Here is a 16,872-nt window from a genome sequence, read left to right as displayed (position 1 = left end):
ATTGCTCATAAACTAGCAAGACACATATTTGTGAAAATTACCTGGAAATACCATCAAGAAAACCCACAGGGCAGCTGCTGAAAGCCTCTGAAATGGCTTCAGCTTCAGTGTTAGAATTCAGAGAATTACCCAGCAGAAATACTGTCATTTTTTAATGAACTCAGCACATCAGATTAGCCAGTAAAGCTTTATCTATATATTTCTATTATCTCTCTCTCTCTCTCTCTCTTTATATATATGAATAATGTAAGTAATTATGTTTTTTTGAGTCCTGTAATTTCACTCAACAAGCCACCCTTATGAAAACATGCTGATTCTTTTGAAATCGTGTCACTTTATAGCTCTGTTTAAAAAAAAATAAAGACAAAGTGGCTTATGGCCGTCTATGCAGCGTAAGCACATACTGAGAAAACAACTAGGATCTCATTTAATAACCACAGGTGTACCCGATCCATTGCATTAGACATTCCATCTTATAATTTGCTTGCTCCGTTATCTGCTACGGGTGACTAAAGAACAAAAACAATGCTAATACCAGCTGACAATTTTTGGAGGCATACATCACAGGATCTGTTTATGGTCTGAGACTGTATCTCCAGCTCCAATTAAGCATGCCAGAATGAGTTGCAGTGTGGACCACAGCAGCCCAGCTCAGAGTTATGGATGAGCAGTCACTCTAGCAATGCCTGACCCTGAGTACTAATTAGATATGACATTAAAATAACATGAGCCGAAGCCAGACTTGTGCAGAAATTAAAATGACTTTCGTCTAAGAATCCTCCAATATAACAACCAGGGAAAGACTAATTGGAATTATTAAGGTTGTTTTTACACTTACACATTTTGTGGCACGAACAAACTGAATAGGACAGATAATAGTCGTCCACATTACTATTATTGTAGTAGTATCACACAGATGGGTGGAATATTTACTTAACAGATATGCTGCTTGCCCTTCACTCCTGACATCTTCATACACTGACTGCAATATTAGTTTTTTCCCACAATACTCCACATCATAACCTTTACTAATTATGTTTTGAATGGACAGGATTTGTTTGCAGAGAAGCTAATAGAGTATCTCCACTCCAATGTGATGTAGTTCCTGTTTAAAGCCATGGCTGAGTGGAAAAAACACAATCCAACGCTCTTCAGAAAGCAGCATTCAAAATCTTATTTTAATTTTTATATTTACTCCATAAACATTATTACAAAACTCAGCAAGTTACCAATATTACATTATCACCATACAGGCTTGATCACAAATATTTAAAACCTTTGCAACAGTTACAACAAAAAAAAAAAAAAAAAAAAACTAAACAAAAACAAAATAATACTCAAATAATTTACATGAAAATCTATAAAACAGCAAATTGTTCACAAATTATATTTTTTTTTCCAAGTTTTCATTTTTTTTTCTTTGCTTATTTGTGTTTTGCACAGTAACACAACACTCTCACAACAAGATCATGGTCTTATTACAAAACTCCCAACAAAAAATGTAAATATTTCTAGTTTTCTGTTGATACTTTCATATTTTGGTTTTTAAAACCAGAAACTTGTCATCGTATATCCTTTCCACTGCCCATAGAGGCGCATAAAAGGTTACTCACACACACAAATACTTCACAGCACTTTCTAAGAAAAATATACACTTACAAAATATGTTACAAATTGGCACACAAAAAATATACAAGATTTTGTAGTGTCAAGAGTTCATTAAGATTCCTTCTGGTAACAACTCTAGACAGTATATATAAAGCTCGGTAATCTTTTAATGAAAAGAGCAAAAGTAATTCCAATCAGTGTCAAAGAATCATGAAGTGAATACATCAAACATAACATTATAATATACATTCATAAAGAGGGTTAGGAACCTAATCTATTTTGCATTTCTTTTCTTTTTTTTTTTTAACACTGGTGAAATGAAAGATACAAAAAAAAAAAAAAAAATCTAAACTGAACAGAAAAGAAACGAAAACAATTGTCAGCTTTCTTAGCACCATTAACATGAGGCAGCTCAACAGTGGCACATTTTAAAAACAAACAGAAGAAAGAAAGAAAACGATGAACTCAGAGAAGTACATTCAATTTGACAATAGGCAGAAATGAGAGAAGGCAGACTAAATGGGCTTGCAGCCCATGTGGAGCTTCCCATCAGCAGCTTGTCTTGGTCCTAACCCTGATACACTATAGAAAAGAAACAAAGGATCATGGCAGAGAGGAGAGAGAGAAAAAAAAGAGAGAGAGAGAGACACAGAAAGATTGATTATGATTCTTGCCATATGCAAGCAATCAATTAATATAACCTGTGTGTCAGAACTGCCATATCCAGTGTGACAAGGCCTGTTTTCAAATCAATCAGTCAGGTTGTCCACACATCTCCATGCAGTCTCATGTAATTACTGCTAAAAATGACAACATTGTTTAAAAGACGGTGAGAATAAAGGCCTTGTTTGACATATTTGTATACAATATACTAACTGTTTGATTGGATCTGCATTTCTCCTGAAATTCATTTAGTGTATAAAATCAAAAGATTTTATAACTCATTGAGCATGATTGCATGGTTCATTTTTAAGTGGCTTTCTCGATATTTATTTCAGAGCTGTGAGGTAGTGAATGAGCCCAAAGTAATTAATAGCAATGGCCTGTGAATACGCTGGATCAGATAGAAGCAATATATATATATTTCTTTTCAATTTGTGCCTGTATTTAGCCTTAAATCACAATATTTTTCTGCCAGAATACTGACCCATTACACATGACAGTCAAAGACATAAAAAATGAATTACAATGAAAAGAAATCATTTCAAATTTGACATTATGTGAAATATGAACTAAATAATCGGAGACTGAAGTTCGGCAGCGCCATGAAATAAATTACATGAGAATGTCAAGAAAAGTTACTGTTTAAATTACCATTTCTTTTAGGTAAGATAGAAGTAAAAATTCCACATGGAGTGAATGCAAAGACATGCTTTCCTTCATTTACAAGATTACTGTTTCTATTTGTACTGAAAACTGCTTTCACATTCACATTAACTGCAAATAATGTCCATTCACCACTGATGTGTGCATCAGAATCTCTACGAGTAATAAACTGCCTTAAATTTCCAGTACAAACAGCTTTTTCTGCGAGGCACAGCCCCAAATGACAAATCATCTTCTTGCTTACCCTCAGACATCTGCACTACACTCTTCTTGGTCCAGAGAAAGCTCATTTGAACATCTCATTTTTTTTCCCATCTCCTTCCTCTACAGTAGCCTTCAGAGCAGATCTCCCCTTTGCCTCTCTTTTGTTGCTTCTCAGTGCCAGGCGATGTTGAGGTAAATTGAATTTGGCAAACAAAGTGGGGGAATCGAGGAGAATTCAGAGTCTTTCTGATTTGGTTTAGTGAGTGGTGGTGTACCACTGCCAGCTGTTGGTGCCTTTCATCAGAGAAGAGAGAGAAAAGTCTCAAATAAAGAATTCCTGTAGTTGCAAGTCTCTGTAAGGAGTCTCCAACCCGAGCAGCCAATATTCCAATGGATAGAAAAGAGGAACAGCCAATATTCACACATATATAAGAGGTCATTTACACAGCATTGTTACTTTTGGCACAATGATTTTAAGATTATAATTATCTTTTTTTTCTTTTTTTTTTTTGCAAATATTGCATGTCCCTGTACAACAACATTGACAAAAATACTCTGAGGGTGGAGCTTTTATGAATTTGCAAGGCGTAAAAATGTTAATTTAGATAACCAGTTCCTCTAAACTCCAGAAGAAAGAAAAAAGAAACACTCGATAAAAGGAAATGGGGAGCCATTCCAACTTTGAGGGGAGGGAAAAAGACAATGTCTGATATGTCATCAATACAAAATGGTCCCATCTTGTGTGTTTAAGATGTCTTGGGCTTATATAGGGCTCATTTATTGAAGGTTTCCCTCTTGAAATGAGCCAGGCAGTGTATGACGGACAGCAACAACAGGACATCCATATTCTGCATACAAAAACAGATGAGGAGGAGGGGTGCGTAGATGTCACTCAATGCATTTATGTATATAGCTACATCTTTAGGGAAAAGGGAAATAAATATATAATTCAGGGGAGCTAGTTCTGCTGAGAAAATACAAAAACAAAGTTCCTCAAAAAGGCGACAGAACTTTTTTCAAGGCTTATTCTCTTTTTTTTTTTTTCAGACAAAAATAAAAACAAAAACGACTATAAGAAGAACAAACAAAGCAGAAACAACAAAAGCAAGAAAAATGCAGCCATGGTCGTTTCAAATCTCAATCAAGCTTGACACAATCACTCAATAGGTAGTTTGCAAAGTACAAGAAGTTTTTCATGCAGATATTAATTTCCTCTTCAGGGGGTTAAAAGGAAGTGGGAGTAGTCAGGGGGAAACGTAGAACTCATGCAGCTCTGGCATAGCGTCAGTGTAGGTATGTTTGGGAGGGAGGGCTGAGCAGGTAGTGGGGGGAAAGTGAGAAGGGGGGGAGGGGTACAACAGCAGCTGATAACAAAATATTACCTCAGTTTCTCAAAAGAGGTCATCAGTGCTATGTCCTTATTTGGGTCTCTCTCAGCTCGCTTCCCCTTCAGTGTCTCAATCCGAGGGAACTTTGCACTCGTCTTGTGGCGGTATAGCTTTTTGTGAGCAGGCCCGGGGTTAATGAAGTTGGGTTTATCAAACATGTTACAGCCTAGGGCAAGTTGAGGGAATAAAGGATGAGAGGGGTTGAATTTGGCCTGGTTTTTTCCTCCTTTCCCCCCTGCCTTTCTGCCTCTCCCGGCCCCTGTTAGCACAGCTCCTTTTTTCTTCAGGTCAGCCTCTGTTCCTGCCAAGATTTTGAGGGTCTTTAGGTTGAGACTATTGGCCTCAGAGGGAATGCAGGCCTCAGACATGGGGTTCCACAGTGGCTCAATGGAGGCCATCATGAACCTTTGGACCTCAGCCATGCCAGAGACAATGTTGGACAGAATATTGGAGGGCTCCTCAAATTCTCTCTGGTCATCTCCCACCAGGCTGTTACTCTCTGACCATCCGGTGGTGGGCCAGTCCCCAGTGCTGCTACTGTCAGTTAGGCCTGTGACACTTGCCTGGTTCTTTGCTGCCTTACCCTCTAGCATGGCCTTTATCTTTTTGGTGGAGCGAGAGTTCTGTTTGGGAGTCTTGACTTTTTCTGACTTGGGAGCTCTGGGAGCCCGGACTTTCTTTGGGCTCTGTCCTCCAGCTGTTTGTTTGCAGCTGCCTTTCCTCTTTGACTTTATGCTTTTCGCTCCATTCTGTTCATCAAATTCTGTAGCTGGCATCTCCTTTTTATTTAAACCTAAAACATCTTGATTGTTGAAGTTGTGTAGCGGAAACTGGTTGTCCTCCACTGGGTATGCATTTGCTGTGTGTTCCTGTTGCTGTATAACATCACAGTTCCACTTTACTTCCCTATTGCAGTCCATGCTTATATCATTCACGTCCTGGTATTCTCCAACATTCCCTGCCATCTTCATCTCACGCCCAACCACCTGAGGGGACAGATTTGGGGTCTCGGGAGGTGAAAGCTCTGACAGTGATGAGTGCCTAAACTTGTCAGGGGTGAAGTTAGAGATATCCAGCAGGTCTGAGGACTCCCTGAGTGGGGTAAGGGCATCCACACTCTGCTGAATCACCACTTTAGGACTGCAATGAGCTAAGAAGCTGTCTCGGCCCTCCTCCTCACCCTCTCGCTCACAAGACTTGAGGCTGAGTGAGCTGTAATTGCTGGAGGAGGCTGACAGAGAGCCCACTGAGTCATAGCTGATGAGCCTGCCATTGTCTGTGCACAGGGACCCTCGCTGGTATTGCACCTGGCCCTCTACGCAGGCAGACTGACACACTTGCAGATCTGCCCCGGGCTGCAGCCCAGACTCACTCAGGTAGCTCTTCTCATAAAGCAGCCTGTCAGCCTCGGGGCTCAGCTGGCTGTAGTTAGACACTGGCAGGCTGTCATTCAGGGGAACAGCAGCTGGGAAGTTGTTGGGTAAGATGGGAGTCTCAGGGGTCTCAGGCCCAAAGCTCTGGCTGTGACTTGCACAGAGCTGTGGGTGCCACATCTGGGGGAAGCTAGGGCAGTTCTGAGGAGACTGCTGGAGCTCGGACTCAGAGGGAGGTGAGAGGACGCAGCTCTGAGCGAGCTGCAGAGAAGAAAACTGTTTCTCTTCCAGGGGCAGCCCAAGAGAATACTGCTGCCTAGAGGACTGTTGGGGGAAATAAGAGATAGCTGCTCCACCTGAGGAGTCTGTGGCATCTAACAGGGTCTGCAGGTAGCCCCCTGGGATGACAGGGACACCCGTCTCCACCTCCTCTGAGGAAGAGGCAGCTTTGTCAGGAGAACAGGTGGATGAAACAAAGGGGAATTTCTCCTCAGCAGCTTGAGCGGTGGTGGTATTGTCAGAGAAACGGGGTTTGACTGTAGTTGAGCTAATGCCTGCCTCTTCTAACCCAGCAGTGGGGTCCTCAATCTGTGCCGCACTGACACAGGCATCCGTTTCATTTGTCACGCTCCTCCCCTCCTCTCCTTCTGCCTCTTTTATTTTCTTGCTCCTCAGCCTGGCTTCGCTTTTGAATTTCCTTATCCTGACTGTTTTATTTCCTCCCAATCTCCTCCCCTCCCTCTCCTCCCTCTCCTGGGAGCGGCTCTTGGCTGTGACTGTGTGTGTGATGGAGTTTGTGTCTAATGTGACTGGGAGGCCTGGGGCTGCTATTATTCCTCCTACCGTGGGGGTGGCCTCTTCTTTAGTGACACCTCCCTGGCCCTGATCAGAGAGAGGGGAGGACTGTGCTGTTGCTGATTGCTCCACAGTGTGAATCCTCTGAACCTTAAGCCTGTTTGCAATCTTGTATTTCCTTTTGGGATGACTAGAATTAAAAGGGCGATGGTGGCGTCCATTTAGATGAAAACCGCGTTGTTGTTTATCTCTGGCAGCCAGCTTAAGCTGTTCCTGTCTCTCTCTTTGCTTCTCCTGCCAGAAATCCTTCAGAGGAGCCAGTGTCTCATATTTGCTTACTGTGTCGGCATTTAAGCTCACAGTCGCATCCACGGGGTCCAGCTTGCCTAGTTTCACTGACATGAGTCTCTCTCCTTTAAACCTGTTGATGATGATGTACTTGATGACCACGGGTGGCTCTTTGCGACAGGATTTCCTACGTTTTTTGGGACACCAGTCTACATCCTCCTCTTCTTTCTGACCAGAGGGGGCTTTTTCCTTTTTCTCTGCATTTTTCTCACTCTCAAGCGAGTCAACATCATATAAGTAATCATCGCTGTATCGAACCTTTCTTTTGGAGCGCAAGCCATAGTTGAGAGGGTTAGAGGGACTGAGGAATCTTTTTGAGTGGCTCTTTTTAAACTTGCCCTCCTGCAGGGTGTCTGAGGACGAGCCGGTGCAGGAGCTGTCATCACTGAACTCTCCTGACTCCTCTGTGGAATTGAAGTCCATTAGGTAATTGACTTTGGGAGTGGACATAGGTGAACCTTGGGAGCCATCAAGTGGGCTCCTACCACTGCAGTCCCCAGCCTTTCCTTCTTGTGCTGCCTCCAGGATAAGGTCATCAGTTTTGGGCTGAAGATCCTCTGTACTTCTCCTCAGGACTGCTGCTCCTTCCTCTTTCTTGGCACAGTTGGCCAGGACACTTGGGAAGAAGTTGAACTGTGTCTCCTCCTGGAGAACATTTGTTTTTTCCCTCATGTTGTCCTGGAAAGACTCATAACGAATCTTGAGCGAACAGACATCACTGCTTAATGTTGAATCGTCATCTTCATCGTCAAATAGATTGTCAACATCTTCCTCAGAGAAAAGGTTGACTGACAGTTCATTCTTAGAACAAAGGTCCAGCAGTTCCATCTTACTCTCACTGATAAAAGACTCAAAGTAGCCCCAGTCCTGGCTGGCATTAGCCAGCAGAACTTCTTCTCCACTAACTTTGTCTAGTAACAGTCCCTCATACAAATTCTTAGCTGTTGCATCATCCTCTGGATCATCACAGTCCCCTGTTGTTTTGTTTCCATCCCCTCTCTTGCCCTCATCTGGGGCTTTTGGCAAGGGAAAGCTAAGTAGCTGGTCAGAGAGGAGCTGTTCTCCATAGTGACTCACTGCCTCCCCCGCGTGGCTCAGGCACTGAATGCTGATGTTGTTGATGTCGGAGAAGTCCTCTCGGCTCACATCCCCAATCCTTACAGTTAGACCAGTCTCTGTGTCAGGGTTGGCGGTGGGGTCATGGGGTGTGCTCTGGATGGAATTAGGGTCAGTGGCATCACGTGTTTCAATGAAGCAGCCAAGGCATGTTCGATTAGGCTGAAGAAGACACTCCTCTGTCAGGACAGACACAGTGCCAGGCTCCATCATTGTTGCTGATAGAGGGAGGGCAACAGGTAACGGAAGGGATGTTTTCTGGTTGTCTCCTGTCGGGGCCCAGGAGCTTACAGCTGGGCTAGAGAGTGATGAGGGAGTGGGTGTGTGGTGAAGATGGGGGACCACAGTTGGAGTGTCATTGGAGGAAGGGCAGGGGGCCACTGTTAGGCCCAGAGAGGGCTCAGTCCCAAGTGGCAGGGGGAGGGTTGGCGATGTAGGAGTGGTCCTCTGATGCACTGGGCAGGCCTGTTGTGAAGTCTCTGCGTCAGGAGGAGGTGAGGACGGAGGGAGAGCAGCATCGACGAGCCCGCACAGACTCAGATCACTACTCTGCTCACATACCCCTGCAGGGAGAAAAAGAAAAGATTTCAGCTCTTTGAACTGTAAGTCTGAAGTTAAATTACATTGTTTTTGTTCTTTAGTTACCCCGACATTCTTCTAAGCTGCTCAAATGCAATTAGTGTCAATTAACCCCCCAAGGCTCAAAATGTCATTTTATGATGCCAGCCTTAAACATTAATAATTCAGTTTTGGTTCCAGATTCAATAAGAGGTATTAGCAATGTCAAGTTGGACAACTCCTTACTCATTACTGCTTGATGTTCAAATGTGAAAGCTGAGACTTGGCAAGAAGTAACACAGCCGTAAAGAAATCCCAGCAAACTCTCAGAACATATAAAACACAAAGAAGATCAAAGGAAAATGGAGTCACCTGCTTTATGTTGTGTTAGCACGGTGGCAAAAGCGAAAGTGATACAGAGCTGCGAGAATTTTAATTGGTTTATTTGACAGAACAAAATGAGCAACTGTATCACATGCTTACAGGTAACGATGCAAACAGCGCTTTGTCATTCCTGCCCATCACAAGAGCAGTATGTACAAAATCAAATTAATGCAGCCGTCTTGCTTTATCTCGCCCTCCCCGCGGTGTTCCTGCGTGGACACAGATCCACTCACTTTTAAGTAACAAGATTCCATTAAATTACACAGACCGACAGGAACAATGACTCAAATGAAAGTAGATGTAGTTGGTGATTTTCTACAGGTCACTTGTGACAATGTCTTAATCAGTTGAAGACATCCATCTGATGAGTAACAATCAAAACTCACAGAAGTGGCTTGCAGCAGCAGGCAGATCGCTGTGTTTGCTCTGCATAATTAGATGACAGCAGCGGAGGCAGGTATGTACACATGGGACACGACAGGCCCATATGTTGGAGACTGTATAACCAATATCATCTACACCTGCCTCCCTCTACACTCCCAAGCTGCTGCCTTCCAGATATTCTTTAAAACGATGCCAGAAAAAAAAATAAAATTGAAAAACCTAGCACGGCAATTAATGTGTTCACAGAGGTTAACTAGCAACAACCCCCATTTTAGAATGGATGCGCCTAATCATTATTGAGGTAGTGATAAATGCTTGAGGGGAAGACTGCTTAGCAAACTGTATTCAGCATTGCTGTATTGATGGTGAGTAAATCTTTGAATATGGATATGATTTGAGAGTGATTTAATGAGGTAATGAAATTTCTGAGAGCTGGTCTCCCTGGGTCCGCGGCCTGCAGACACATTGGAGCAGCCTCAATGCCTACTAAAAGCGTACGACTGCGGTACTGTCACTCTTAATGAAGGAAACCTCTAGAGAAATATCCATCCTCTCTTTTCCTCTCATAGTCAGAGAACTGTTATAGCAGCAACTTGTCAGAGGCTGCAGAAGCATCACAGCGAGGCGTTTGCCATCAGGTCCTTTCAATCTGTGAGCCAAAATGACCTCAGAGCTAAAGCGTGTGACTGACACATGTTCTCTGAGGAGAGTCATGATAGATATGCTTTTCTACGTTTAAGATTAAATATCAGCAATGCTGCATGGCCGCTTACTGTAAAGAGGAGGACTACAAGAAAAATGCTTTCCAGTGGTGAGCACAGTTCATTTGGAATTACATGTAAATAGATTTCCAGCACGCGAAGACAAGACAAATATAAAGCAGTGATTAGTTATTACTCGACCTACAAAGGAGCGAAGTGACTGAAATGAGAGTTACATAAAAAGGGAAAGAGGTTATTAACTTCCTTTATCCCTCTGTGCGCTCATGTAACTTGAGCTGCCACCAAATATTGTCGAAAGATTGGTCAAAATTGCTGTGAAACATTAAACTCATATTGAGAAATGTGTTTCCTCAGGGTTTATAATGGATTAACAATCTATCCTGTCCAATGTGTGTGTGCATTGTATTTGCTGGGACAGAAAGATTGTGTGTGTGTGTGTGTGTGTGTGTGTGTGTGTGTGTGTGTGTGTGTGTGTGTGTGTGTGTGTGTGTGTGTGTGTGTGTGTGAGAGAGAGAGAGAGAGAGAGAGAGGCAGAGTGATAGAGTGTGAGTATTGGCTTGGGGGTATAGTGTTATCGAGAGGCCATCTGTCTCCAGCTGGACCATTAGCTCTTCAGCTGTTCAGAATGTGCCACAGATCAGTCAGTCAGACAGGTATACAAACACACACACACACACACACACACGCACGCACGCACGCACGCATGCACACACACACACACACTCACACACACACACACACACGCACGCACACACACACACAGACACACATACACACAAACACTGGATCTTACTGTGATGACTGCAGATGACAAATCGAGTTTGACATTAGAGGTCAAAGGGGGATCAGCAGCTTCCTATTCACTGATATGGTACAGCATAATGTTACTACTATATCTGAGCTGGCAAATGTAAACAAGATACACATCCAAAATACTCACTTCTGCCAGAATTCAATATTTAGCTTACAGAGAGAGTAGCAAAAAAACAAGCTTTATACACTCTGAGATCATCCGAACACAGTTGTACTTTTGTAATGGTGTTATCAGGAGAGAAGCTCCTCGAATAGAAACTGAGGCTGGATGTGACACGGCTCATGCAATCTGGCATGGACATTCACCACTGAGCATATGGAAGGACCCCGGCTGCTGGCAGGTGGTGGTGATCTTCTGATCTCCAGCACTGCCAAGCCCAGCCATGCTAGACAGCCTGAACACTGCCAAACTAGACCAGACCAGACCAGACCAGTTAGCACTCTGAGCTCTCAGAGGCGCATCTCTTTTTCTAGCCATAACATTCGGGGCTTCGTCCACCTGAGGTAAGCCCAGGCTGCTTTGTGCCAGGCAACTCTGTACAGTAACAAGCCCATGCCGAGGGACATGGTCATGGGCATGAGGGGAGAGACTAGTTGGCGCCTGTGGCTCAATCTTTTAGTGTGTCAGATGGCACACATGCACATACACATGTATGCCTTTTCTCTCTTTAATTACATTCCAATTAGAGCTACATTATAAAGCAAAGAAAAACAGATGAATCTAAAAATATGAGGAACCTCTCTCACAGATATTTAATTAAATTCATACATCCTTTCCAAAGGAATGCCCAAAGGAACACATTTTCAGCTATCACATTGTGACATATAATGCAAATGAAAACAGCTGACATGGCCTTTTCCTCCTTTATCATGGCTTTTTGAAACCATTCCTTATTCCCATCCCCCTTTTCATCCCTTCTTCCACCCTTTTCCCTTACAACATCCTGCTTCTTATCCCCATTACATGGAGGTTTTACAATCGTAAAATGCAGAGCTAGCCATTCTGCAGCTCAGCCACCCGGGGCGTTCAGTCATCCAGCTGGTAGGCCAGCCACAGAAGCCGCTTGCTCCATCTTCACTATATGACATTTTGTGAATGGTGGTGGTGGTAGGGGGGGGAATCAATCCAGCCAGTACAGGATGTTCATAATAAGTGGTGAGTAACTGCAGCATGATTCATGGCCATCCTCCTCAAAGAGCTGCCCTATTCCTGCTCAATGGAGCTGCTTTCACCCTCTCCTGTATTTTTTTTTTTTTTTTTTTTTTACACTCTCATTCCACCTCTTCCCATCTCTCTCTCTCTCCTTTCCTCTTGCTGCCTCTCAAGGAACAGGCAAGTGCTGGGAATAATCTGTCTCAGTTCCAACTGAGGCTGACCAGAGCTGAAACACTTGGTAGATATAAACTATAGGGAGAAGAAGGTAGTGGCTGCATGACTGAAAATGCACAACATCAGCAGGACTTATTGTTCAGCAAGAAACTGCTGGCATACCTGGATTCTTTTGAATTACATTGCAAGATCATATATATACGTCTAGAAGAAAAGTGGCTCCACAGTGTTGTGGTTTATATGTTCACCTAACAAGAGAAAGCTCCCCAGTGCAATCCAGGGAGGGTATCTAAATAAATGTGTGCTTCTAGAACAATTTAGGTTTGCTTTTGTTTTGTTTTGTTTTTTTACAGTGGACACAGAGTCTTTTTTAGTCTTTTCCAGTTTCATCCATCTCCATAATGCTTCTTCTAAAATCCTGTGAAAGTTGTTGTGATTGATGCAAAATTTGTCAGTAACCAGATATATGTCTTTACTTGGGGACAGGCTTGATTGCGACCCTCACTCCAACATCAGATGTGACGAACTTTTAGAAAATTCCCCTACTTAATTCAGTAAAGACATGAAAAGCTACCGGTTAAGTGTAACTATGTCTGTGCCTTAAATGCAGCTCAGACAACAATGCAGAGGGCAGAAATCCTAGTGGTTTCAGAGGGTTTGCAACGTTTCTCCTGCAAATATGTGATTACTATTCATGCTTTATGTTTCTGAGATTTTAGAGATAGAGAAAAAAAATGGAACTATAAAAAAACCTGAACTATAAACAGTTAACAGAATAGTAATAAAATTATTAATAAAAATAATAATGCAGACCTTTTTTTTTTTTAATGTGGTAATAAATGTGTATGAGAGAATTAATGGCTCCACCCTCTTTTATATTGGCCTCTTTTTTATGAGAAAAGATAGATTTGTATTTCTGAGTTGTGGAAGCATCAGCAGAGAGGATTATAAACAGCTTAAAAAGCTTCAATTAATAATTCTTTTCCACTTTTTTTTTTCCACAGGATGTGTTTCACGCTCCCCGTATCTTGTAAAAAAGCTTAAAACTGAGGGTGAAAAGCTAATTCAAGAAAAGCTAGTTCTGTGCTACATGCTAATACTAATTGTCTTTTCAAAGTTTCAAATGTGTTGTGAGCGAAACTGTTGTTAATAAGCTTTCAATTATTTTAAGTGCTTAAATGTTCTCGGGCAAATCAAAACTTAAAACTCTTCTCTTCCGCGGTCGGGTTTCTCTAAACGTTTAAAGCTGAGGAATAAAAAGCAAAATTAACATTCATGTGAACTATTCATTTAAAAAGCAGCACGCTAATGAGCTATACCTGAACAGTTACCTGTACTCTCCACTGCATTTGGATTCTCTGGTTCTGAAGTCTTCACAATCAATGTGAGACCGCTGTCTGTTAACACATCCATCAATACGGCTCAACGTTGCACCACCCACGCATCATTGTGACTGTCCCACCTGTTGAAAGACAAAGAGAAACAGAAAGAGACATGAGTAAGAAGGCAATCGGTAAAAGGGCGACTGCCATGTGTCTGAGGCAGAACAGCATTAACGGCAGAGCGTTAGATTTCATTACAACAAAGAGTGACACTAAACACAGACAAACAAAGTTGCAACAGTTGGAGAAAAAGCGCCAAACGTGATAAAGACATCAAAGAGGCCCTCGGGGCATCAAACAATCACTCATTTTTTTTTTTTTTCCTCAGTATCACAGATTCGTGTCTAAGATTAATTTAAACTTTGCCAACCACAAAAGTACACAAAGAATTGCAGCTTAGATCGCTATGGCAACTGTATGCCATACAATCCTATTTTAAGCTTCATTTAACATTTATAGCAGAGTTGTTAACCTATGCCAACCTTACATAGGCGGCTCTGAGCACATTTGTTTATCGTAATTAGCTGACTCCCTCCCTCCTGTGTGCCTCAGCAGCAAGAAATCCAAAGCAGCTCAAAGAGGAGAGATTAAAGAGATGTGACTGAGGCGGTGACAGCAAACTGTGAACACTGACAATACTTTTTATTGTGGCAAGTGACGGTGAAAGTGGGGGTGGGGATGATTGAGAGTACACGCCTGTGAGGGTTGGGTACAGCGTAATACAAAATAATATGTTAAAGGGTAGCGAGAGAAGAGAGGTTGAAGTTTGTCGGCCTTTTAAAAACAGGCACGGGGGGTGGGGGTGGGGGTGGATATTAATGCATTGTGATTGTGGAAGAATAATGGCAATAAGAGAGACTCTGGGCCTGTAAATGATGAACATTTGATGTTGTGGCCTCCTGCCTGCTTATATTGTTTTCTTTTTTCCTCTCCTGCAGTCCTCCTCTGGAGGAGTGGTGCTGCAGGATGACAAATGAGCCCAGGGAGGGGATCTAATAACACGATCTCCTTGTGGTGTGAAAAGGGTGGCTGGGAGATTAAGACAGACGGCAGACAATAAGACAAAGGTAGTGTGTGGCTGACTACAACCAACTGCCACCTCTTTCATCCTATTTCTTCTAAATGTCATTAGCTGTTCACTGACCTGAGCGAGAGCGCTACCTGAAGGGAACCCCTGCTTCAGCTTACAGTTGCATACACACCAGCTCAGTGGGTAATTACCTCATGAGCCATCACATCTACTCATGTGTGCAGCAGGTACAGGGACCCTGTAGGTAGACTCAGCTAGATCCCGTTCTTCTCTTCAAAGAGAAGCACTGTTACACCCAAAGCCTGGGCTTAAGTGTACATTTACAGAGCTATGAAATGGTTTTGAGGCCATCTCCTATCAATTCACCTTACTGAGAAACTGAAATTCTACATCTGGCATCTGCACACGAGCTGGAACTGAATATCACCACCAAACTAGCTGGCCCGGTTAAGCTGGGCTCAGCTTTATCAGCCTCATCAATGCAACAATCTCGAGGTGAATAGCGAAGTCACAACAGCACCCCATTATAAATAGGCTGTAGCCACCAAGCAGTGTGTCTCCAGCACGGCTGTGGCACAACACACAGCTGGGATGCTGGTCCAGTCACAGAGGTGCTGCTAGAGTTCAGCGCTGAGAGCTGCTTGTGGGTGTGTGCGTGCGTGTGTGTTTGTGAGTGTCTGTGTTTATGCTCAGTTGCATGTGTGTTAGATAAAGCCCCAAGGCTGAGGATCCACAGCATCAACATCCACTGGCAGAGGCTGCACATACAATCACATGGCGAGAGGGAGAGAGAAGGAGAGAGAAAATGAAAGCCAGGCATTTAACAACACTCCCAACACCCCTTCTGCCAGCCAGCGCCAGTGCTTCAAATGTGTTTATTTTCCACATTATTCATGATTCTTCTGTATGTTCCCTCCCTCCCCCCCTCCCTTTACCATCTCCACCACTCTGTCAAGACCTGACGAGAGGCCATTTCAATAATGAAGATGGACTAACTGCAATAGAGAGTGCACATAAATTGGAGCTACAGCCAACAAGCATGTCCAATTTGCCAAGCGGTTAAGCCTGATGTCTGGGTGCAGCTTTGAGAGAGCGCCACGGCTGCCGTCAACAGGTTTGCGCCGACCTGATTCATCCATCCACATCATTAATACTTCACAGAGGGCACCACCATTTAACTCTGCTGCAGGAAACCACTCTTTAAACACCACACATTAGGGCACATAATCACTGTGCACTCATTTCTGTAGCGTTCAGCAGGTGTAGGAAAATAGCTAGTACTTCTGACCCCCTCCATTGTTCTTGCATGTGGGCTGGGGTCCTTTGCACGATGAGAAACTGAAACAGAGACAAAGAGCAGCGAGTGGAAAAAGCCAAACAGAATGATTAGAATTTGATTTATCCTTTTAAACCCTCCTCCACACACGCCACGTGTTAATGTGCAAGCTGGATAACAAGATAAGAACATGTTTACTTGCTCTATATGGAACTTATCAGCACCACAATCTAATTCCTGCAAGCCTCTTCCCAGGTCGCCGTTTCACTGCATTTCTCCTCGATCCAATTGCGTTTCTCATCAGTGAAGCGGCAACGAGAGGGATAGCTGGAGTGGGATTGTGTATAATTGCCAAAAATACGAGGCAAGGTCCCACAGCAGTAGTATATGTAGGTACAAAGGGCCCATTGTGCCAACAGAGGGACAGAGTCAGGGGCTAAGGAATAGATCCCCAACAGAGGAGCTCTCAAAGAGGGCATAGCGCCACAGGGAACACTGATCCAAACAGACAGCGCTGAAATGGCGACTCCTGTTTTCAGCGCAGGTATACGGTTTCAGAGCAGGTTCACTGGATGCAGACAGGCTGACTAACCTGCCTCACACGCAACTCACGGTAATACTCCTGAGCTCGTGAGCTCGCAGCACTACGTGGTAGGACTACAGAGGAGCACAAATCCAACACACACACACACACGCGCGCGCGCGCACACATCATGAATTTTAAAAATACCACATACTGTATTCACAGACCCACACAATAAAAGCAGTTTGGACTTGTCTTTTAGAATTTCTAAATTTGGGAAGAAAACCTTAGTGCTTCGAGCCAGACTGTGAA

The 16,872-nt window shown here is 43.3% G+C and overlaps 1 protein-coding gene across 2 annotated transcripts in view; it reads right to left on the bottom strand.

Annotated features, from left to right (window-relative positions):
• Positions 1 to 1,158: 1,158 nt before the first annotated feature.
• nexmifb (neurite extension and migration factor b) overlaps positions 1,159 to 16,872 on the bottom strand; it is a 49,944-nt gene continuing 34,230 nt past the window's right edge. Inside the window, exons 2-4 of one of the 2 annotated variants that reach the window (XR_004020426.1) lie at positions 13,681 to 13,811; positions 3,179 to 8,721; positions 1,159 to 2,190 (exon numbers count right to left, since the gene is read on the bottom strand). Coding sequence is in view for 1 of the 2 variants with exons in the window: in XM_030738621.1 (XP_030594481.1) it covers positions 4,517 to 8,721; positions 13,681 to 13,762 (4,287 nt within the window). In the remaining variant the exon portion in view is untranslated. Of the gene's footprint in view, positions 8,722 to 13,680; positions 13,812 to 16,872 lie in introns of both variants that reach the window. The other variant, XM_030738621.1, reaches the window with a different exon arrangement.

Source organism: Archocentrus centrarchus, chromosome 10 (assembly GCF_007364275.1).
Source record: "Archocentrus centrarchus isolate MPI-CPG fArcCen1 chromosome 10, fArcCen1, whole genome shotgun sequence".
In the NCBI taxonomy this organism is placed as follows: Eukaryota; Metazoa; Chordata; class Actinopteri; order Cichliformes; family Cichlidae; genus Archocentrus; species Archocentrus centrarchus.
Note: the sequence above shows the minus strand (reverse complement) of the source record. Positions and strands in the feature narration are given on the sequence as shown.